General features: G+C 46.3%; 1 protein-coding gene across 1 annotated transcript in view; it reads right to left on the bottom strand.

The window, feature by feature from the left end:
* The window catches only part of stxbp4 (syntaxin binding protein 4), a 92,810-nt gene that overhangs the window by 65,677 nt on the left and 3,511 nt on the right, over positions 1 to 23,622 (bottom strand). Inside the window, exons 2-10 of the mRNA XM_061926682.1 lie at positions 21,669 to 21,742; positions 21,505 to 21,600; positions 21,354 to 21,423; positions 19,871 to 19,945; positions 15,106 to 15,191; positions 14,940 to 15,036; positions 14,729 to 14,861; positions 10,160 to 10,266; positions 9,851 to 10,064 (exon numbers count right to left, since the gene is read on the bottom strand). Of these exons, the coding sequence (XP_061782666.1) occupies positions 9,851 to 10,064; positions 10,160 to 10,266; positions 14,729 to 14,861; positions 14,940 to 15,036; positions 15,106 to 15,191; positions 19,871 to 19,945; positions 21,354 to 21,423; positions 21,505 to 21,600; positions 21,669 to 21,742 (952 nt within the window). The remainder of the gene's footprint in view (positions 1 to 9,850; positions 10,065 to 10,159; positions 10,267 to 14,728; positions 14,862 to 14,939; positions 15,037 to 15,105; positions 15,192 to 19,870; positions 19,946 to 21,353; positions 21,424 to 21,504; positions 21,601 to 21,668; positions 21,743 to 23,622) is intronic.

The following is a 23,622-nucleotide window of genomic DNA, read 5'->3' as shown; positions in this document are numbered from 1 at the left end:
GCACACCACCACGCCACTGTCAGCCACTAAAAACTAGTACTAGTAGTAGTAGAAATAGTACTCAACTGATGCCGCACACCACCACGCCACTGTCAGCCACTAAAAACTAGTACTAGAAGTAGTACTTAACTAATGCCGCACACCACCACGCCACTGTCAGCTACAACAACTAGTACTATTAGTCGTAGTACTTAACTGATGCTGCACACCACCACGCCACTGTCAGCCACTAAAAACTAGTACTAGTAGTAGTAGAAATAGTACTCAACTGATGCCGCACACCACCACGCCACTGTCAGCCACTAAAAACTAGTACTAGTAGTAGTAGAAATAGTACTCAACTGATGCCGCACACCACCACGCCACTGTCAGCCACTAAAAACTAGTAGTAGTAGTACTCAACTGAAGCCGCACACCACCACGCCACTGTCAGCCACTAAAAACTAGTACTAGTAGTAGTAGAAATAGTACTCAACTGATGCCGCACACCACCACGCCACTGTCAGCCACTAAAAACTAGTACTAGTAGTAGTAGAAGTAGTATTCAACTGATGCCGCACACCACCACGCCACTGTCAGCCACTAAAAACTAGTACGAGTAGTAGTAGAAATAGTACTCAACTGATGCCGCACACCACCACGCCACTGTCAGCCACTAAAAACTAGTACTAGTAGTAGAAGTAGTACTTAACTGATGCCGCACACCACCACACCACTGTCAGCCACTAAAAACTAGTACTACTAGTAGTAGAAGTAGTACTTAACTGATGCCGCACACCACCACGCCACTGTCAGCCACTAAAAACTAGTAGTAGTAGTACTCAACTGATGCCGCACACCACCACGCCACTGTCAGCCACTAAAAACTAGTACTAGTAGTAGTAGAAATAGTACTCAACTGATGCCGCACACCACCACGCCACTGTCAGCCACTAAAAACTAGTACTAGAAGTAGTACTTAACTAATGCCGCACACCACCACGCCACTGTCAGCTACAACAACTAGTACTATTAGTCGTAGTACTTAACTGATGCTGCACACCACCACGCCACTGTCAGCCATTAAAAACTAGTAGTAGTTGTAGAAGTAGTGCTTAACTGATGCCGCACACCACCACGCCACTGTCAGCCACTAAAAACTAGTACTAGTAGTAGTAGTAGAAGTAGTACTCAACTGATGCCGCACACCACCACGCCACTTTCAGCCACTAAAAACTAGTACTAGTAGTAGAAGTAGTACTCAACTGATGCCGCACACCACCACGCCACTGTCAGCTACTAAAAACTAGTAGTAGTAGAAGTAGTACTCAACTGATGCCGCACACCACCACGCCACTGTCAGCCACTAAAAACTAGTACTAGTAGTAGTAGTAGAAGTAGTACTCAACTGATGCCGCACACCACCACGCCACTTTCAGCCACTAAAAACTAGTACTAGTAGTAGAAGTAGTACTCAACTGATGCCGCACACCACCACGCCACTGTCAGCTACTAAAAACTAGTAGTAGTAGAAGTAGTACTCAACTGATGCCGCACACCACCACGCCACTGTCAGCCACTAAAAACTAGTAGTAGTAGTAGTAGAAGTAGTACTCAACTGATGCCGCACACCACCACGCCACTGTCAGCCACTAAAAACTAGTACTAGTAGTAGAAGTAGTACTTAACTGATGCCGCACACCACCACGCCACTGTCAGCCACTAAAAACTAGTAGTAGTAGTAGTAGTAGAAGTAGTACTCAACTGATGCCGCACACCACCACGTCACTGTCAGCCACTAAAAACTAGTAGTAGTAGTACTCAACTGATGCCGCACACCACCACGCCACTGTCAGCCACTAAAAACTAGTAGTAGTAGTACTCAACTGATGCCGCACACCACCACGCCACTGTCAGCCACTAAAAACTAGTACTAGTAGTAGTAGAAATAGTACTCAACTGATGCCGCACACCACCACGCCACTGTCAGCCACTAAAAACTAGTAGTAGTAGTACTCAACTGATGCCGCACACCACCACGCCACTGTCAGCCACTAAAAACTAGTACTAGTAGTAGTAGAAATAGTACTCAACTGATGCCGCACACCACCACGCCACTGTCAGCCACTAAAAACTAGTACTAGTAGTAGCAGAAATAGTACTCAACTGATGCCGCACACCACCACGCCACTGTCAGCCACTAAAAACTAGTACTAGTAGTAGTAGAAATAGTACTCAACTGATGCCGCACACCACCATGCCACTGTCAGCCACTAAAAACTAGTAGTAGTAGTACTCAACTGATGCCGCACACCACCACGCCACTGTCAGCCACTAAAAACTAGTACTAGTAGTAGAAGTAGTACTTAACTGATGCCGCACACCACCACACCACTGTCAGCCACTAAAAACTAGTACTACTAGTAGTAGAAGTAGTACTTAACTGATGCCGCACACCACCACGCCACTGTCAGCCACTAAAAACTAGTAGTAGTAGTACTCAACTGATGCCGCACACCACCACGCCACTGTCAGCCACTAAAAACTAGTACTAGTAGTAGTAGAAATAGTACTCAACTGATGCCGCACACCACCACGCCACTGTCAGCCACTAAAAACTAGTACTAGAAGTAGTACTTAACTAATGCCGCACACCACCACGCCACTGTCAGCTACAACAACTAGTACTATTAGTCGTAGTACTTAACTGATGCTGCACACCACCACGCCACTGTCAGCCATTAAAAACTAGTAGTAGTTGTAGAAGTAGTGCTTAACTGATGCCGCACACCACCACGCCACTGTCAGCCACTAAAAACTAGTACTAGTAGTAGTAGTAGAAGTAGTACTCAACTGATGCCGCACACCACCACGCCACTTTCAGCCACTAAAAACTAGTACTAGTAGTAGAAGTAGTACTCAACTGATGCCGCACACCACCACGCCACTGTCAGCTACTAAAAACTAGTAGTAGTAGAAGTAGTACTCAACTGATGCCGCACACCACCACGCCACTGTCAGCCACTAAAAACTAGTACTAGTAGTAGTAGTAGAAGTAGTACTCAACTGATGCCGCACACCACCACGCCACTTTCAGCCACTAAAAACTAGTACTAGTAGTAGAAGTAGTACTCAACTGATGCCGCACACCACCACGCCACTGTCAGCTACTAAAAACTAGTAGTAGTAGAAGTAGTACTCAACTGATGCCGCACACCACCACGCCACTGTCAGCCACTAAAAACTAGTAGTAGTAGTAGTAGAAGTAGTACTCAACTGATGCCGCACACCACCACGCCACTGTCAGCCACTAAAAACTAGTACTAGTAGTAGAAGTAGTACTCAACTGATGCCGCACACCACCACGTCACTGTCAGCCACTAAAAACTAGTAGTAGTAGTACTCAACTGATGCCGCACACCACCACGCCACTGTCAGCCACTAAAAACTAGTAGTAGTAGTACTCAACTGATGCCGCACACCACCACGCCACTGTCAGCCACTAAAAACTAGTACTAGTAGTAGTAGAAATAGTACTCAACTGATGCCGCACACCACCACGCCACTGTCAGCCACTAAAAACTAGTAGTAGTAGTACTCAACTGATGCCGCACACCACCACGCCACTGTCAGCCACTAAAAACTAGTACTAGTAGTAGTAGAAATAGTACTCAACTGATGCCGCACACCACCACGCCACTGTCAGCCACTAAAAACTAGTACTAGTAGTAGCAGAAATAGTACTCAACTGATGCCGCACACCACCACGCCACTGTCAGCCACTAAAAACTAGTACTAGTAGTAGTAGAAATAGTACTCAACTGATGCCGCACACCACCATGCCACTGTCAGCCACTAAAAACTAGTAGTAGTAGTACTCAACTGATGCCGCACACCACCACGCCACTGTCAGCCACTAAAAACTAGTACTAGTAGTAGTAGAAATAGTACTCAACTGATGCCGCACACCACCACGCCACTGTCAGCCACTAAAAACTAGTACTAGTAGTAGTAGAAATAGTACTCAACTGATGCCGCACACCACCACGCCACTGTCAGCCACTAAAAACTAGTAGTAGTAGTACTCAACTGAAGCCGCACACCACCACGCCACTGTCAGCCACTAAAAACTAGTACTAGTAGTAGTAGAAATAGTACTCAACTGATGCCGCACACCACCACGCCACTGTCAGCCACTAAAAACTAGTACTAGTAGTAGTAGAAGTAGTATTCAACTGATGCCGCACACCACCACGCCACTGTCAGCCACTAAAAACTAGTACGAGTAGTAGTAGAAATAGTACTCAACTGATGCCGCACACCACCACGCCACTGTCAGCCACTAAAAACTAGTACTAGTAGTAGAAGTAGTACTTAACTGATGCCGCACACCACCACACCACTGTCAGCCACTAAAAACTAGTACTACTAGTAGTAGAAGTAGTACTTAACTGATGCCGCACACCACCACGCCACTGTCAGCCACTAAAAACTAGTAGTAGTAGTACTCAACTGATGCCGCACACCACCACGCCACTGTCAGCCACTAAAAACTAGTACTAGTAGTAGTAGAAATAGTACTCAACTGATGCCGCACACCACCACGCCACTGTCAGCCACTAAAAACTAGTACTAGTAGTAGCAGAAATAGTACTCAACTGATGCCGCACACCACCACGCCACTGTCAGCCACTAAAAACTAGTACTAGTAGTAGTAGAAATAGTACTCAACTGATGCCGCACACCACCATGCCACTGTCAGCCACTAAAAACTAGTAGTAGTAGTACTCAACTGATGCCGCACACCACCACGCCACTGTCAGCCACTAAAAACTAGTACTAGTAGTAGTAGAAATAGTACTCAACTGATGCCGCACACCACCACGCCACTGTCAGCCACTAAAAACTAGTACTAGTAGTAGTAGAAATAGTACTCAACTGATGCCGCACACCACCACGCCACTGTCAGCCACTAAAAACTAGTAGTAGTAGTACTCAACTGAAGCCGCACACCACCACGCCACTGTCAGCCACTAAAAACTAGTACTAGTAGTAGTAGAAATAGTACTCAACTGATGCCGCACACCACCACGCCACTGTCAGCCACTAAAAACTAGTACTAGTAGTAGTAGAAGTAGTATTCAACTGATGCCGCACACCACCACGCCACTGTCAGCCACTAAAAACTAGTACGAGTAGTAGTAGAAATAGTACTCAACTGATGCCGCACACCACCACGCCACTGTCAGCCACTAAAAACTAGTACTAGTAGTAGAAGTAGTACTTAACTGATGCCGCACACCACCACACCACTGTCAGCCACTAAAAACTAGTACTACTAGTAGTAGAAGTAGTACTTAACTGATGCCGCACACCACCACGCCACTGTCAGCCACTAAAAACTAGTAGTAGTAGTACTCAACTGATGCCGCACACCACCACGCCACTGTCAGCCACTAAAAACTAGTACTAGTAGTAGTAGAAATAGTACTCAACTGATGCCGCACACCACCACGCCACTGTCAGCCACTAAAAACTAGTACTAGTAGTAGCAGAAATAGTACTCAACTGATGCCGCACACCACCACGCCACTGTCAGCCACTAAAAACTAGTACTAGTAGTAGTAGAAATAGTACTCAACTGATGCCGCACACCACCATGCCACTGTCAGCCACTAAAAACTAGTAGTAGTAGTACTCAACTGATGCCGCACACCACCACGCCACTGTCAGCCACTAAAAACTAGTACTAGTAGTAGTAGAAATAGTACTCAACTGATGCCGCACACCACCACGCCACTGTCAGCCACTAAAAACTAGTACTAGTAGTAGTAGAAATAGTACTCAACTGATGCCGCACACCACCACGCCACTGTCAGCCACTAAAAACTAGTACTAGAAGTAGTACTTAACTAATGCCGCACACCACCACGCCACTGTCAGCTACAACAACTAGTACTATTAGTCGTAGTACTTAACTGATGCTGCACACCACCACGCCACTGTCAGCCATTAAAAACTAGTAGTAGTTGTAGAAGTAGTGCTTAACTGATGCCGCACACCACCACGCCACTGTCAGCCACTAAAAACTAGTACTAGTAGTAGTAGTAGAAGTAGTACTCAACTGATGCCGCACACCACCACGCCACTTTCAGCCACTAAAAACTAGTACTAGTAGTAGAAGTAGTACTCAACTGATGCCGCACACCACCACGCCACTGTCAGCTACTAAAAACTAGTAGTAGTAGAAGTAGTACTCAACTGATGCCGCACACCACCACGCCACTGTCAGCCACTAAAAACTAGTACTAGTAGTAGTAGTAGAAGTAGTACTCAACTGATGCCGCACACCACCACGCCACTTTCAGCCACTAAAAACTAGTACTAGTAGTAGAAGTAGTACTCAACTGATGCCGCACACCACCACGCCACTGTCAGCTACTAAAAACTAGTAGTAGTAGAAGTAGTACTCAACTGATGCCGTACACCACCACGCCACTGTCAGCCACTAAAAACTAGTAGTAGTAGTAGTAGAAGTAGTACTCAACTGATGCCGCACACCACCACGCCACTGTCAGCCACTAAAAACTAGTACTAGTAGTAGAAGTAGTACTTAACTGATGCCGCACACCACCACGCCACTGTCAGCCACTAAAAACTAGTAGTAGTAGTAGTAGTAGAAGTAGTACTCAACTGATGCCGCACACCACCACGTCACTGTCAGCCACTAAAAACTAGTAGTAGTAGTACTCAACTGATGCCGCACACCACCACGCCACTGTCAGCCACTAAAAACTAGTAGTAGTAGTACTCAACTGATGCCGCACACCACCACGCCACTGTCAGCCACTAAAAACTAGTACTAGTAGTAGTAGAAATAGTACTCAACTGATGCCGCACACCACCACGCCACTGTCAGCCACTAAAAACTAGTAGTAGTAGTACTCAACTGATGCCGCACACCACCACGCCACTGTCAGCCACTAAAAACTAGTACTAGTAGTAGTAGAAATAGTACTCAACTGATGCCGCACACCACCACGCCACTGTCAGCCACTAAAAACTAGTACTAGTAGTAGCAGAAATAGTACTCAACTGATGCCGCACACCACCACGCCACTGTCAGCCACTAAAAACTAGTACTAGTAGTAGTAGAAATAGTACTCAACTGATGCCGCACACCACCATGCCACTGTCAGCCACTAAAAACTAGTAGTAGTAGTACTCAACTGATGCCGCACACCACCACGCCACTGTCAGCCACTAAAAACTAGTACTAGTAGTAGTAGAAATAGTACTCAACTGATGCCGCACACCACCACGCCACTGTCAGCCACTAAAAACTAGTACTAGTAGTAGTAGAAATAGTACTCAACTGATGCCGCACACCACCACGCCACTGTCAGCCACTAAAAACTAGTAGTAGTAGTACTCAACTGAAGCCGCACACCACCACGCCACTGTCAGCCACTAAAAACTAGTACTAGTAGTAGTAGAAATAGTACTCAACTGATGCCGCACACCACCACGCCACTGTCAGCCACTAAAAACTAGTACTAGTAGTAGTAGAAGTAGTATTCAACTGATGCCGCACACCACCACGCCACTGTCAGCCACTAAAAACTAGTACGAGTAGTAGTAGAAATAGTACTCAACTGATGCCGCACACCACCACGCCACTGTCAGCCACTAAAAACTAGTACTAGTAGTAGAAGTAGTACTTAACTGATGCCGCACACCACCACACCACTGTCAGCCACTAAAAACTAGTACTACTAGTAGTAGAAGTAGTACTTAACTGATGCCGCACACCACCACGCCACTGTCAGCCACTAAAAACTAGTAGTAGTAGTACTCAACTGATGCCGCACACCACCACGCCACTGTCAGCCACTAAAAACTAGTACTAGTAGTAGTAGAAATAGTACTCAACTGATGCCGCACACCACCACGCCACTGTCAGCCACTAAAAACTAGTACTAGTAGTAGCAGAAATAGTACTCAACTGATGCCGCACACCACCACGCCACTGTCAGCCACTAAAAACTAGTACTAGTAGTAGTAGAAATAGTACTCAACTGATGCCGCACACCACCATGCCACTGTCAGCCACTAAAAACTAGTAGTAGTAGTACTCAACTGATGCCGCACACCACCACGCCACTGTCAGCCACTAAAAACTAGTACTAGTAGTAGTAGAAATAGTACTCAACTGATGCCGCACACCACCACGCCACTGTCAGCCACTAAAAACTAGTACTAGTAGTAGTAGAAATAGTACTCAACTGATGCCGCACACCACCACGCCACTGTCAGCCACTAAAAACTAGTAGTAGTAGTACTCAACTGAAGCCGCACACCACCACGCCACTGTCAGCCACTAAAAACTAGTAGTAGTAGTACTCAACTGAAGCCGCACACCACCACGCCACTGTCAGCCACTAAAAACTAGTACTAGTAGTAGTAGAAATAGTACTCAACTGATGCCGCACACCACCACGCCACTGTCAGCCACTAAAAACTAGTACTAGTAGTAGTAGAAGTAGTATTCAACTGATGCCGCACACCACCACGCCACTGTCAGCCACTAAAAACTAGTACGAGTAGTAGTAGAAATAGTACTCAACTGATGCCGCACACCACCACGCCACTGTCAGCCACTAAAAACTAGTACTAGTAGTAGAAGTAGTACTTAACTGATGCCGCACACCACCACACCACTGTCAGCCACTAAAAACTAGTACTACTAGTAGTAGAAGTAGTACTTAACTGATGCCGCACACCACCACGCCACTGTCAGCCACTAAAAACTAGTAGTAGTAGTACTCAACTGATGCCGCACACCACCACGCCACTGTCAGCCACTAAAAACTAGTACTAGTAGTAGTAGAAATAGTACTCAACTGATGCCGCACACCACCACGCCACTGTCAGCCACTAAAAACTAGTACTAGTAGTAGCAGAAATAGTACTCAACTGATGCCGCACACCACCACGCCACTGTCAGCCACTAAAAACTAGTACTAGTAGTAGTAGAAATAGTACTCAACTGATGCCGCACACCACCATGCCACTGTCAGCCACTAAAAACTAGTAGTAGTAGTACTCAACTGATGCCGCACACCACCACGCCACTGTCAGCCACTAAAAACTAGTACTAGTAGTAGTAGAAATAGTACTCAACTGATGCCGCACACCACCACGCCACTGTCAGCCACTAAAAACTAGTACTAGTAGTAGTAGAAATAGTACTCAACTGATGCCGCACACCACCACGCCACTGTCAGCCACTAAAAACTAGTAGTAGTAGTACTCAACTGAAGCCGCACACCACCACGCCACTGTCAGCCACTAAAAACTAGTACTAGTAGTAGTAGAAATAGTACTCAACTGATGCCGCACACCACCACGCCACTGTCAGCCACTAAAAACTAGTACTAGTAGTAGTAGAAGTAGTATTCAACTGATGCCGCACACCACCACGCCACTGTCAGCCACTAAAAACTAGTACGAGTAGTAGTAGAAATAGTACTCAACTGATGCCGCACACCACCACGCCACTGTCAGCCACTAAAAACTAGTACTAGTAGTAGAAGTAGTACTTAACTGATGCCGCACACCACCACACCACTGTCAGCCACTAAAAACTAGTACTACTAGTAGTAGAAGTAGTACTTAACTGATGCCGCACACCACCACGCCACTGTCAGCCACTAAAAACTAGTATTAGTAGTAGTAGAAGTAGTGGTGGTGCAGCAGGTGGTAACATGTCTACGTACTAGTAGTAGTACTAGTACTAGTACTAGTAGTAGTAGTGGTGCAGCAGGTGGTCACAGGTCTACATAGAATATTCCAGAAGAAGCGTGCTGACCTGGCTGAGGTTGAGCGTGGGCAGGGTCTCACTGGCAGGGTTCCTGCAGGACGTGATCTTGGTGACCACCACTGGTAGGGGCGGTCCTGCCATCAGACCCGGGGGCCTCGCTTGGGCTCCAGAGCCCTGCACGGAGATGGGACTGTGGGGCCCGCTGCCGGAGCTGGAGGAAGTCCGCCGCCGGATGAAGGCCACTTCCACGGTGGGATCAGGTCTGCGGTGTGGAGCATGAACAGAAGAAGAAGAAGAAGAAGAAGAGGTCACATTCATTATTGTTATTATGATTATTGACAAGATGGCAGGGAAGACCTGAGTTTGGTGCGAGTCAGGATGCTCCTGGCCTCCTCGTAGGTCACTCCAATGAGAGACTCCTTGTTGATGGACACCAGCTGGTCTCCTACCTGCAGCCTGCCGTCCTTCAACACACACCAGGAAGTGCTTACAGGTGGACTAACACACCAGGAAGTGGTTACAGGTGGACTCACACACACCAGGAAGTGGTTACAGGTGGACTCACACACACCAGGAAGTGGTTACAGGTGGACTAACACACCAGGAAGTGGTTACAGGTGGACTAACACACCAGGAAGTGCTTACAGGTGGACTAACACACACCAGGAAGTGGTTACAGGTGGACTCACACACACCAGGAAGTGGTTACAGGTGGACTAACACACCAGGAAGTGGTTACAGGTGGACTAACACACCAGGAAGTGGTTACAGGTGGACTAACACACACCAGGAAGTGGTTACAAGTGGACTCACACACACCAGGAAGTGGTTACAGGTGGACTAACACACCAGGAAGTGGTTACAGGTGGACTCACACACACCAGGAAGTGGTTACATGTGGACTAACACACCAGGAAGTGCTTACAGGTGGACTAACACACACCAGGAAGTGGTTACAGGTGGACTCACACACACCAGGAAGTGGTTACAGGTGGACTAACACACCAGGAAGTGGTTACAGGTGGACTAACACACCAGGAAGTGGTTACAGGTGGACTAACACACACCAGGAAGTGGTTACAAGTGGACTCACACACACCAGGAAGTGGTTACAGGTGGACTAACACACCAGGAAGTGGTTACAGGTGGACTCACACACACCAGGAAGTGGTTACAGGTGGACTAACACACCAGGAAGTGGTTACAGGTGGACTAACACACACCAGGAAGTGGTTACAGGTGGACTAACACACCAGGAAGTGGTTACAGGTGGACTAACACACCAGGGAGTGGTTACAGGTGGACTCACACACACCAGGAAGTGGTTACAGGTGGACTAACACACACCAGGAAGTGCTTACAGGTGGACTAACACACACCAGGAAGTGCTTACAGGTGGACTCACACACACCAGGAAGTGGTTACAGGTGGACTAACACACCAGAAAGTGGTTACAGGTGGACTAACACACCAGGAAGTGGTTACAGGTGGACTAACACACACCAGGAAGTGGTTACAAGTGGACTCACACACACCAGGAAGTGGTTACAGGTGGACTAACACACCAGGACGTGCTTACAGGTGGACTCACACACACCAGGAAGTGCTTACAGGTGGACTCACACACACCAGGAAGTGGTTACAGGTGGACTAACACACCAGGAAGTGGTTACAGGTGGACTAACACACACCAGGAAGTGGTTACAGGTGGATGAACACACCAGGAAGTGGTTACAGGTGGACGAACACACCAGGAAGTGGTTACAGGTGGACTAACACACACCAGGAAGTGCTTACAGGTGGACTCACACACACCAGGAAGTGCTTACAGGTGGACTAACACACACCAGGAAGTGCTTACAGGTGGACTAACACACACCAGGAAGTGCTTACAGGTGGACTCACACACACCAGGAAGTGCTTACAGGTGGACTAACACACACCAGGAAGTGCTTACAGGTGGACTAACACACACCAGGAAGTGCTTACAGGTGGACTAACACACACCAGGAAGTGCTTACAGGTGGACTAACACACACCAGGAAGTGCTTCAAGGTGGACTAACACACACCAGGAAGTGGTTACAGGTGGACTCACACACACCAGGAAGTGGTTACAGGTGGACTCACACACACCAGGAAGTGGTTACAGGTGGACTAACACACCAGGAAGTGGTTACAGGTGGACTAACACACACCAGGAAGTGGTTACAGGTGGACTAACACACACGAGGAAGTGCTTACAGGTGGACTAACACACCAGGAAGTGGCTACAGGTGGACTCACACACCAGGAAGTGCTTACAGGTGGACTCACACACACCAGGAAGTGGTTACAGGTGGACTAACACACACGAGGAAGTGCTTACAGGTGGACTAACACACCAGGAAGTGGCTACAGGTGGACTCACACACCAGGAAGTGCTTACAGGTGGACTCACACACACCAGGAAGTGGTTACATGTGGACTAACACACCAGGAAGTGGCTACAGGTGGACTCACACACACCAGGAAGTGGTTACAGGTGGACTAACACACCAGGAAGTGGTTACAGGTGGACTAACACACCAGGAAGTGGTTACAGGTGGACTAACACACCAGGAAGTGGTTACAGGTGGACTAACACACACCAGGAAGTGGTTACAAGTGGACTCACACACACCAGGAAGTGGTTACAGGTGGACTAACACACCAGGAAGTGGTTACAGGTGGACTCACACACACCAGGAAGTGGTTACAGGTGGACTAACACACCAGGAAGTGGTTACAGGTGGACTAACACACACCAGGAAGTGGTTACAGGTGGACTAACACACCAGGAAGTGGTTACAGGTGGACTAACACACCAGGGAGTGGTTACAGGTGGACTCAGACACACCAGGAAGTGGTTACAGGTGGACTAACACACACCAGGAAGTGCTTACAGGTGGACTAACACACACCAGGAAGTGCTTACAGGTGGACTCACACACACCAGGAAGTGGTTACAGGTGGACTAACACACCAGGAAGTGGTTACAGGTGGACTAACACACCAGGAAGTGGTTACAGGTGGACTAACACACACCAGGAAGTGGTTACAAGTGGACTCACACACACCAGGAAGTGGTTACAGGTGGACTAACACACACCAGGACGTGCTTACAGGTGGACTCACACACACCAGGAAGTGCTTACAGGTGGACTCACACACACCAGGAAGTGGTTACAGGTGGACTAACACACCAGGAAGTGGTTACAGGTGGACTAACACACACCAGGAAGTGGTTACAGGTGGATGAACACACCAGGAAGTGGTTACAGGTGGACGAACACACCAGGAAGTGGTTACAGGTGGACTAACACACACCAGGAAGTGCTTACAGGTGGACTCACACACACCAGGAAGTGCTTACAGGTGGACTAACACACACCAGGAAGTGCTTACAGGTGGACTAACACACACCAGGAAGTGCTTACAGGTGGACTCACACACACCAGGAAGTGCTTACAGGTGGACTAACACACACCAGGAAGTGCTTACAGGTGGACTAACACACACCAGGAAGTGCTTACAGGTGGACTAACACACACCAGGAAGTGCTTACAGGTGGACTAACACACACCAGGAAGTGCTTCAAGGTGGACTAACACACACCAGGAAGTGGTTACAGGTGGACTCACACACACCAGGAAGTGGTTACAGGTGGACTCACACACACCAGGAAGTGGTTACAGGTGGACTAACACACCAGGAAGTGGTTACAGGTGGACTAACACACACCAGGAAGTGGTTACAGGTGGACTAACACACACGAGGAAGTGCTTACAGGTGGACTAACACACCAGGAAGTGGCTACAGGTGGACTCACACACCAGGAAGTGCTTACAGGTGGACTCACACACACCAGGAAGTGGTTACAGGTGGACTAACACACACGAGGAAGTGCTTACAGGTGGACTAACACACCAGGAAGTGGCTACAGGTGGACTCACACACCAGGAAGTGCTTACAGGTGGACTCACACACACCAGGAAGTGGTTACATGTGGACTAACACACCAGGAAGTGGCTACAGGTGGACTCACACACACCAGGAAGTGGTTACAGGTGGACTAACACACACCAGGAAGTGCTTACAGGTGGACTCACACACACCAGGAAGTGGTTACAGGTGGACTAACACACCAGGAAGTGGTTACAGGTGGACTCACACACACCAGGAAGTGGTTACAGGTGGACTAACACACCAGGAAGTGGTTACAGGTGGACTCACACACACCAGGAAGTGCTTACAGGTGGACTCACACACACCAGGAAGTGGTTACAGGTGGACTAACACACACCAGGAAGTGCTTACAGGTGGACTCATACACAACAGGAAGTGGTGACATGTGGACTAACACACACCAGGAAGTGCTTACAGGTGGACTCCCACACACCAGGAAGTGCTTACAGGTGGACTAACACACACCAGGAAGTGGTTACAGGTGGACTAACACACACCAGGAAGTGGTTACAGGTGGACTAACACACACCAGGAAGTGGCTACAGGTGGACTAACACACACCAGGAAGTGGTGACAGGTGGACTAACACACACCAGGAAGTGCTTACAGGTGGACTAACACACACCAGGAAGTGGTGACAGGTGGACTAACACACACCACCATTTCACGGGTCTTCTTTTATTTCAGATATTTAACTCGACACTGAGTTTGTCTGTGTGTGTAGGTCGAGAAAAAACGGAAAAAAAACCCGGAAAATATTTAAAAAATATTTACATTTTTTTACAGAGATAAAAAAACTGCGTGTTAGAATCTCAATATTTCAGCTGAGGTCACAACTTTGGACATGTGAATTAATTTGGGTCTTTTTGAACCTGAATGTCTGCACCGTGGGATAAATAAACCCTCGTCATGTTTAATGAGTCAAAGACCCCCTGCTGACCTTCTGGCAGTCTCCTCCACACACCACCTCCTGGATGGACACCATGGGACCCTCAGCACGGTTGGAGCCCCCCTTGATGGCGAGGCCCAGTCCGCTTCCCTTGGCGATGCAGATCAGCTGGATGACGTGGTCGCTGCGGAGAGTAAGGTTGGATGAGGTCTAGTCCTGTACCACAGCAAGGTAAAGGATGTCTCGAGTGTCGGGGACCCACCTGTAGGAGGGGGCGTGGCTACAAACCCCCTCTTTGGGACTGAGGAGCTGGGGGCTCTCAGACCTGGAGGAGGAGGAAGACGTGTCCGGCAGCTTCCCTGCCGAGACAAGACCGCCTTTAGTCAGGGGTTCTCGGGGGCCACCAGCGGGCGGCGCTGCTGGAGTACCTGCTGACAGCGGCGTTGGCGAGATGAGACCCGAAGACGCGAACGGGCCGGAGCCGTACTTCTCCATCAGCTCCACAAACTCCCGCCTGAAGGACGCAGAATCCCTCGGGTTAGCGTTATCCTTGGCAAACTTTGTCCCCTGAGGGGCCACAGACTGACAAATCCAAGGATGCAGGGGCCATTTTGATACAATACTTACATTTTTCTCCCAAAAAAATGCAATTTCAGTACAAAGTTCATGTGAATGCTTAAGAACCGAGGCTAAACTGAAATGCTAACAGTTAGCATACATTTAGCTAAAAAAAGCTACAACTAACAATTGCATGCTAACAGTTAGCATTAGTAAAATAGCAAAATGTATAACAATAAAGTGTATACCTGCTGAATCACCAAAAAAAAATATTGCATGATGTTAGCTTAAATGCTAACTAACATGCGTCAAGTGCCAAAATAGAGTTCTGAGGTGTGTACCTGAACAATGTGTTTAAAATGCTAGCCTGCCAACATTAGCATGCCTAAAGTAGCTGAGGTGTATACATGCAAAATCAGCTTAACAAAGCTAGCATACTAATTAGCATGCTAACAGGTATCATTCGTCAAGTAACATAATGAGGTGTACACCTGCTAAATTGGCTAAATAAATGTTAGCATGCTAATGTTTACAATGCTTACATGCTAACTGTAACATGTGTCAAGTACCACAATGCTGAGGTGTGTACCTGAAAAATGTGTTTAAAATGCTAGCCTGCTAACATTAGCATACCTAAAGTAACATAATATAACTGAGGTAAAAACATAAAAAATTAGCTTAACAAAGCTAGGATATAATATTAGCATGCTCAACACAATGAGGTGTATACCTGCTGAATTAGCTAAATAAAATCTAGCATGCTAATGTTTACATGCTTAAATGTTAACCGCGTCAAGTACCAACATATAGTGCTGAGGTGTGTACCTGACAAATGTGTTTAAAATGCTAGCCTGCTAACATTAGCATGCCTAAGGTAACATAACTGAGATGTATACATACAAAATCAGCTTAAAAAAAGCAAGCATACTAACGTTATCATGCTGACAGGTATCATATGTCAAGTAACAAAATAAACAACCCTGAGGTGTATGCCTGCTAAAATAGCTAAAAAAAAAATAGCAGCATGCTTAAATGCTAACTGTAGCATGCATCAAGTACCAAAATACGGAGGTGTGTACCTGAAAAATGTGTTTAAAATGCTAACCTGCTAACATTAGCATGCCTCAAGTATCATTATATAACTGAGGTAAATACATAAAAAATTACCTTAACTAAGCTAGGATATAATATTAGCATGCTCAACACAATGAGGTGTATACCTGCTAAATTAGCCTAATAAAATCTAGCATGCTAATGTTTACATGTTAACCGCGTCAAGTACCAACATATAGTACTGAGGTGTGTACCTGACAAATGTGTTTAAAATGCTAGCCTGCTAACATTAGCATGCCTAAGGTAACATAACTGAGATGTATACATACAAAATTAGCTTAAAAAAAGCAAGCATACTAACGTTATCATGCTGACAGGTATCATATGTCAAGTAACAAAATAAACAACCCTGAGGTGTATGCCTGCTAAAATAGCTAAAAAAAAAATAGCAGCATGCTTAAATGCTAACTGTAGCATGCATCAAGTACCAAAATACTGAGGTGTGTACCTGAAATATGTGTTTAAAATGCTAACCTGCTAACATCAGCATGCCTCAAGTATCATAATATAACTGAGGTGTATACATACAAAATTAGCTTAAAAAAAGCTAGCATGCTAACAGGTATGATTTGTCAAATGACAAAATATTTAATGCGGCGGTGCATACCTGCTAAATTATCCCCCCAAAAAATCTAGCATGCTAATGTTAGCATGCTTAAACACTACCTGTAACATGCGGCAAGAACCAAAATAGTAAGGTGTGTACCTAAAAATTGTGTTTAAAATGCTACCCTGCTAACGTTAGCATACAACTGAGGTGTATACATGCTAAATTAGCATGCTAACAGGTATCATTTGTCAAGTAACGAAATATTTGATGCTGAGGTGTATACCTGCTAAATTAGCAAATGCTAATATCAGAATGCTAACAATTGTGCCATTAAAAAATGACAAGCCGCATTCAGGACACCGCTGCTTTAGCGAGACATTGACATGCGAGCCAAGTGGACCGCTGAGACCAGACGGTCCAGAACATGACAATGCGGGTTCGGGAGTTAAGCTAGTGCTAACGGGCGCCGCCAATGGATACACAACACGTCAAGCAAGAGCCGCTGACTAGAGATGCGCGGTTTGCGGGCACAACCGCGGAGTCCGCGGATTATCCGCGGATCGGGCGGATGAAATTAAAAAAAATAAGATTTTATCCGCGCGCGGGTCGGGTCGGGCGGATTAATTAGATTTTTTTTTTTTTGCGGGTGGCAGTTAAACCAATTGGGAAATATATATACATAGTTAAATGTTGTTACCCACATACGAAAAACGAGCAGGCACCTGCAGCATATGCCACAACAGAAGAAGAAAAAAGAAAAGAGATGGACACTTTTACGGAGCGGAGAAGGGACGCCTCGCCGGGGTCCGGGACCGAGGCCCCTTCCCCCGAGAGGGCCCCACCGGGAGCCGTAGCTGAGGCGATCCGTGAGAAGGGCCCGACGCACGTCCAGGGTCACTACCGCGCCCACCGCCTCGTCCGCCTTCGCCACGGCCGGCGTCACGCGCAGCAGGTAGGCAGCTTGCCTGCCCGCCACCCCCGTGGCCGGGGGCTCGTAACAGGGGTCACTCCGCGCGCTCCGCCCGCGCAGCTTACCTGCCCGCCACCCCTGTTGCCGGGGGCACGTAACAGGGGTCACTCCGCGCGCAGTGCGCTCACGAAGGGGGTGGGGCTCACCCTGGTTGATATAGACAGCAGGACGGTGGCCATGGAAGTCGGAACCCGCTAAGGAGTGTGTAACAACCCACCTGCCGAATCAACTAGCCCTGAAAATGGATGGCGCTGGAGCGTCGGGCCCATATACCCGGCCGTCGCCGGCAGCGAGACGCGCTTGGAGGTGCGCTCAGCGCGGCTCCCATATGATTGCGCACTGGTGTGCGTCTGGGCCGTGACAGCGTGGCACGCGAAAGTCTGTGCTGCATTGGATCAGTCTCCTTTCTTTAACAGGCAAAAGCTTTATAACCTCACCATACCTGCCAACTTTTGAAATCAGAAAAACCTAGTAGCCAGGGTCCAAGGGCCGCAGGCCCCGGTAGGTCCAGGACAAAGTCCTGGTGGAGGGTTCAGGGCTTCGCCCCCCGACGCAAAATGATTATTAGCATTCAGACAGGTTAAAATGTTGCTAAAACCATCACTTTTCTATCAGTCACAGTGACTTTTCAAAACAAAAATATTACAGCAAAAATCATATGGGTTGATTGACATGTTTATTCTGTAAGCTAACTTCAATAGTTTGAAATTATTTTGACAGTTAATGCCAGTTATCCTGTCAACCTTTCACAAGACTTCAATTTGTTAATTGAAAGTATAAACACTTTTTACAGTAAACAAATGGTAAAACAGTACTAAACAATTCCATTAAAAAAAAAATTGGTGTCATTATTAACTTTCTGTCCAAGCTTGTATAATCTACTGCCTTGTTCAATTGTAAAAAATATTCTGTGCCTAAAATTCACATTTCTATCACAATGATCATACTGTAAACATGGTAAGCTAACTTCATTAAAATTAATAGTCCTGTCAATAGCATGGAATTACAATTCAAATGTAGTTTTTTTGTAAACCTTTCAAAAGAATTCAAAATATGAAAAATGAATGAAAATTAATTGAAGCCATCAGACACTTGAAAAGTGGCACATCACATCTCTAATGTAATCATTTGAACTTTTCAACAGAAATAGCACTGCAAAAATATTAAGGACATACTTCTGTATTTTGGTAGTTATGCTGTCAACATTTAACAAGATTTCTTCAACTTGGACTTGAAAGCATAAATAGTATAAACACTTTTAACAGTATGTCGTGCTGTGAAATACAGCCGACAGGATTGCGCACCAAACACGAAGCAAGGCCAAAGCGCATGGTGCAGGAGAACAAAGGACTTCTTTCATTTAAGGTTTGTGATAAACCATCAAACTCATTCGTTAAAAGGACTCTATAGTAATATAAAGCGAATTTTTCTGGACATTATCATGCAAGAAAAGTTTATTTTTGGGACCGCGATCACCGCGTAATGATTTTTAAAGGTTGCATTACAAACATTTAACTGTCCCATGTGATCAGCCAGTGCGATTGGAAATCCATGCTCAATTATTGCCTCCGTAAATAAAACTTCGGGCGGGTGCGGGCGGATGGCGGGCGGGTGCAGTTCTGATCAAACGTTACATCGGGTGGATGGCGGATGGTTGACGACTTTCTGACGCGGTTGCGGATGAAATAAATTGCCTATCCGCGCATCTCTACCGCTGACACAACAAGTCAGGAGTGCACAGGCTGTCAGGTCAGCTCCTGTTTGGCTCCGCCCCCCTCGGGTCCCGGGGGCCAGGGTGTCAGGGTGCATTGGAGTGATGTGCAGAAACACGCGGGACAGCAGAGTGTCAGGATGTGCCCTCAACTCATGTCACATGACCTTGGTCACATGTCGTCACATGACCTTGGTCACATGTCGTCACTGACGTCACATGACCTTGGTCACATGTCGTCACTGACGTCACATGACCATGGTCACATGTCATCACTGACCGTGTGTTCACCTGGACTCGTCGTCCCTGGTAACCAGCAGAGACATGTGATTGGACAAGGACGCCGTCCTCAGGATCTCCACCGCCCTGCAGACAAACAACACACCTGGTCAACATTGGTGTGTCCAAAGTGCGGCCGGGGGGCCATTTGTGGTCCTCACCTATTTTTTTTTTTACTCTTGACAAATATTAAGAAAAAAAAAAAGGGTAGGAAAACAATCAACGAGGTAAAATGTCAGGAGAAAAAGTTGACTAATGACACAAAGATGCCATAAAACTGTCATTGCTCATAAATAATAATGAATTTAAAACAACGTTGTTATGAATTATTGACATGTTTAACGCTACAATTACTTCCTTTGACAAAATGGGCATCAAATAAACAATAGAAAAACTAATAATTGATGGATGGAGGATTTAAGCGTCGAAGGTTAAAAAATAAATAAAAGTGTAACTTACTTTAACACTTTTATGAGTGGGACCCTTTTGGATCCCCAAGGATTTTAGTGTAATCTTTTTTTAAGCCGACATTGCTCAAAAATAATAATAAATCAAAATCAATGTTATGAATTATTGATCTATTTAAGGATTCAATTACTTCACGTCAAATATAAAAAAAAATTTTTGGAAAACATTGCATAATTTGTGTTTAAAAACAGGGGTTTTTTTTGACAAAAAGAGCATAAAACTAACAAAAAAAGAAACAATAAAAAATTATGATCGCAGGATTGATCAAGAGACTTGAGTGTTGAAAGTACATTAAAAAAAAAAATGTATGACTTTTTTTTAACATTTTTATGAGTGGGACCCTTTTGGATCCCCAAGGATTTTAGTGTAATCTTTTTTTAAGCTGACATTGCTCAAAAATAATAATAAATCAAAATCAATGTTATGAATTATTGATCTATTTAAGGCTTCAATTACTTCACGTCAATTATTACACTTTTTTTTGGAAGACATTGCTTAATTTGTGTTTAAAAAACGGGGGATTTTTTTGGACAAAAAGGGCATAAAACTAACAAAAAAATAAATATTAAAACTTATAATCGCAGGATTGATCGAGAAACTTGAGTGTTGAAAGTAAAACAAATCTAAATGTATGACTTATTAAATTTTTTTTAAACTGTCATTGCTGAAAAAATAATAATGCATCAAAATCAATGTTATGAATTATTGACATATTTAATGCTCCAATGACTTCACATCAAATATTACACTTTGACATTTTTTTAACCAAATATATTGTATATTTTATGTTTTTGCCATAAAAAAATGTGTGTTTTCTTTGTGAAAAAGCACATCAAATTACAACTTTTAGTTTTTCTTTATATGGATGGACAGATCTGAAGATATTTAAGTGCTGAAAAAAACAACAATTTATAACTTGAAGAGCTCTAAAGAGTATGAAAATATGAAAATGGCCCCCACATATTTAATTTGCAGTATGTGCGTCGCCATGGTAACAGTGTCTATTTGCAGCAAGTGTGTCAGGCACCTCTCGCTGGTGACCCCGATCAGGCTGATGTTGTTGACGTCCAGAATCAGGTCACCCGACTTAAGCCGACCTGGGACGCAGACACACACGGTGAGGGTGAGGGGGGGGGGGGGGGGTTGACAAGGTAGAGGAGGCGGGACTAGATAGTGACCGTCCAGGGCAGCCAGTCCCCCCGCCACCACTCTCTTCACGTAGACGCCAAAGTCCTCCCCGGTCACGTCTCGGCAGCCTCCGATTACCTTCACACCTGCACGCACACGAGGGGGCGTGACCTCTGGGGTCGGGTGGGAGGGTGATGAAGGGGGAGGAGCTTACCGAGGCCACGCTTACAGTCGCAGAACTCCAGTCTGTGGACGGCTCGGCTGATGCCGTGTGGGCCCATGATGGTCCTGAGGACACACACACAAGTCACTTTGACTACACAACAGTGTGTGTGTGTGTGTGAACAATGTGTGTGTACTGTGTGTGCGTGTGTGTCTAAGCCATCACATGAAATCACATTTTGGCCTCCGCCCCAACACATCAGCCAAACACTCTCCGTGTCATGTGACCTGTTTGATATAAGTCTACGTGTCATGTGACCTGTTTGATATAAGTCTACGTGTCATGTGACCTGTTTGATACAAGTCTACGTGTCATGTGACCTGTTTGATATAAGTCTACGTGTCATGTGACCTGTTTGATATAAGTCTACGTGTCATGTGACCTGTTTGATATAAGTCTACGTGTCATGTGACCTGTTTGATATAAGTCTACGTGTCATGTGACCTGTTTGATATAAGTCTACGTGTCATGTGACCTGTTTGATATAAGTCTACGTGTCATGTGACCTGTTTAATATAAGTCTACGTGTCATGTGACCTGTTTGATATAAGTCTACGTGTCATGTGACCTGTTTGATATAAGTCTACGTGTCATGTGACCTGTTTGATATAAGTCTACGAGTCATGTGACCTGTTTGATATAAGTCTACGTGTCATGTGACCTGTTTGATATAAGTCTACGTGTCATGTGACGTGTTTGATATAAGTCTACGTGTCTGGAGAGGGGGGTCCAGACTGAGGCCAAGAGGAAAAAAACCCTCATAGCCATAGCACACATAAACATGTGTGTAAGAGGGAAACATCAAAGAACACAAAGAGCAGTGCCACTCCAGCAGTGCCACTTCTACACACAGTCACCAAAGTAAAACAACAAATAATCAACCAATAACATACATTGCGCACACACGATTGCACCATGCATAGTCAAGCAACCAAACATAATTTCAACACCCACACACACTGTGGTGGTGTTCCATGCCATCGTCTGCTGGGGTGGGGGAGCATGGCCAAGAGACAGGAGCAGACCCAACAAAGCAACCAAGAGAGCCGACTCCACCCTCAACCGCCCACCAACTCTCGGCCAGTGTCCAGTCTGCATGGATGAGCGAGGGTGTGTCCAAGGAGACCTAGTCGTCCGATACCTGCTCATTCAGAGAGGACACTGTGAAGCTTGTCCGTCCCGGCGCTCAGCACCAGCTCCGTAGCCCTGCCAAAAGGCTCCCGGGAGGCAGATCCAGAAGTTCACAAAAAAGCACCGTAGAAGTCAGGAAAGTGCCACCCTTGTCCCACAGTCCAAAAGGGAGGTGCCACCCTTGTCACACAGCCCCAAAGGGAAGTGCCACCCTGGTCACACAGTCTCAAAGGTAAGTGCCACCCTTGTCACACAGTCCAAAAGGTAAGTGCCACCCTGGTCCCACAGTCCCAAAGGGAAGTGTCACCCTGGTAACACAGTCCCAAAGGGAAGTGCCACCCTTGTCACACAGTCCTAAAGGGAAGTGCCACCCTTGTCACACAGTCCAAAAGGTAAGTGCCACCCTTGTCACACAGTCCCAAAGGGAAGTGTCACCCTGGTCACACAGTCTCAAAGGGAAGTGACACTCTTGTCACACAGTCCTAAAGGGAAGTGCCACCCTTGTCACACAGTCCAAAAGGTAAGTGCCACCCTTGTCACACAGTCCAAAAGGTAAGTGCCACCCTGGTCCCACAGTCCCAAAGGGAAGTGTCACCCTGGTCACACAGTCTCAAAGGGAAGTGCCACTCTTGTCACACAGTCCTAAAGGGAAGTGCCACCCTTGTCACACAGTCCAAAAGGTAAGTGCCACCCTTGTCACACAGTCCCAAAGGGAAGTGTCACCCTGGTCACACAGTCTCAAAGGGAAGTGCCACTCTTGTCACACAGTCCCAAAGGGAAGTGCCACCCTTGTCACACAGTCCCAAAGGGTCCC

The sequence above is a fragment of the Nerophis lumbriciformis genome, linkage group LG32 (genome assembly GCF_033978685.3).
Source record: "Nerophis lumbriciformis linkage group LG32, RoL_Nlum_v2.1, whole genome shotgun sequence".
NCBI classification, from domain to species: domain Eukaryota; kingdom Metazoa; phylum Chordata; class Actinopteri; order Syngnathiformes; family Syngnathidae; genus Nerophis; species Nerophis lumbriciformis.
Note: the sequence above shows the minus strand (reverse complement) of the source record. Positions and strands in the feature narration are given on the sequence as shown.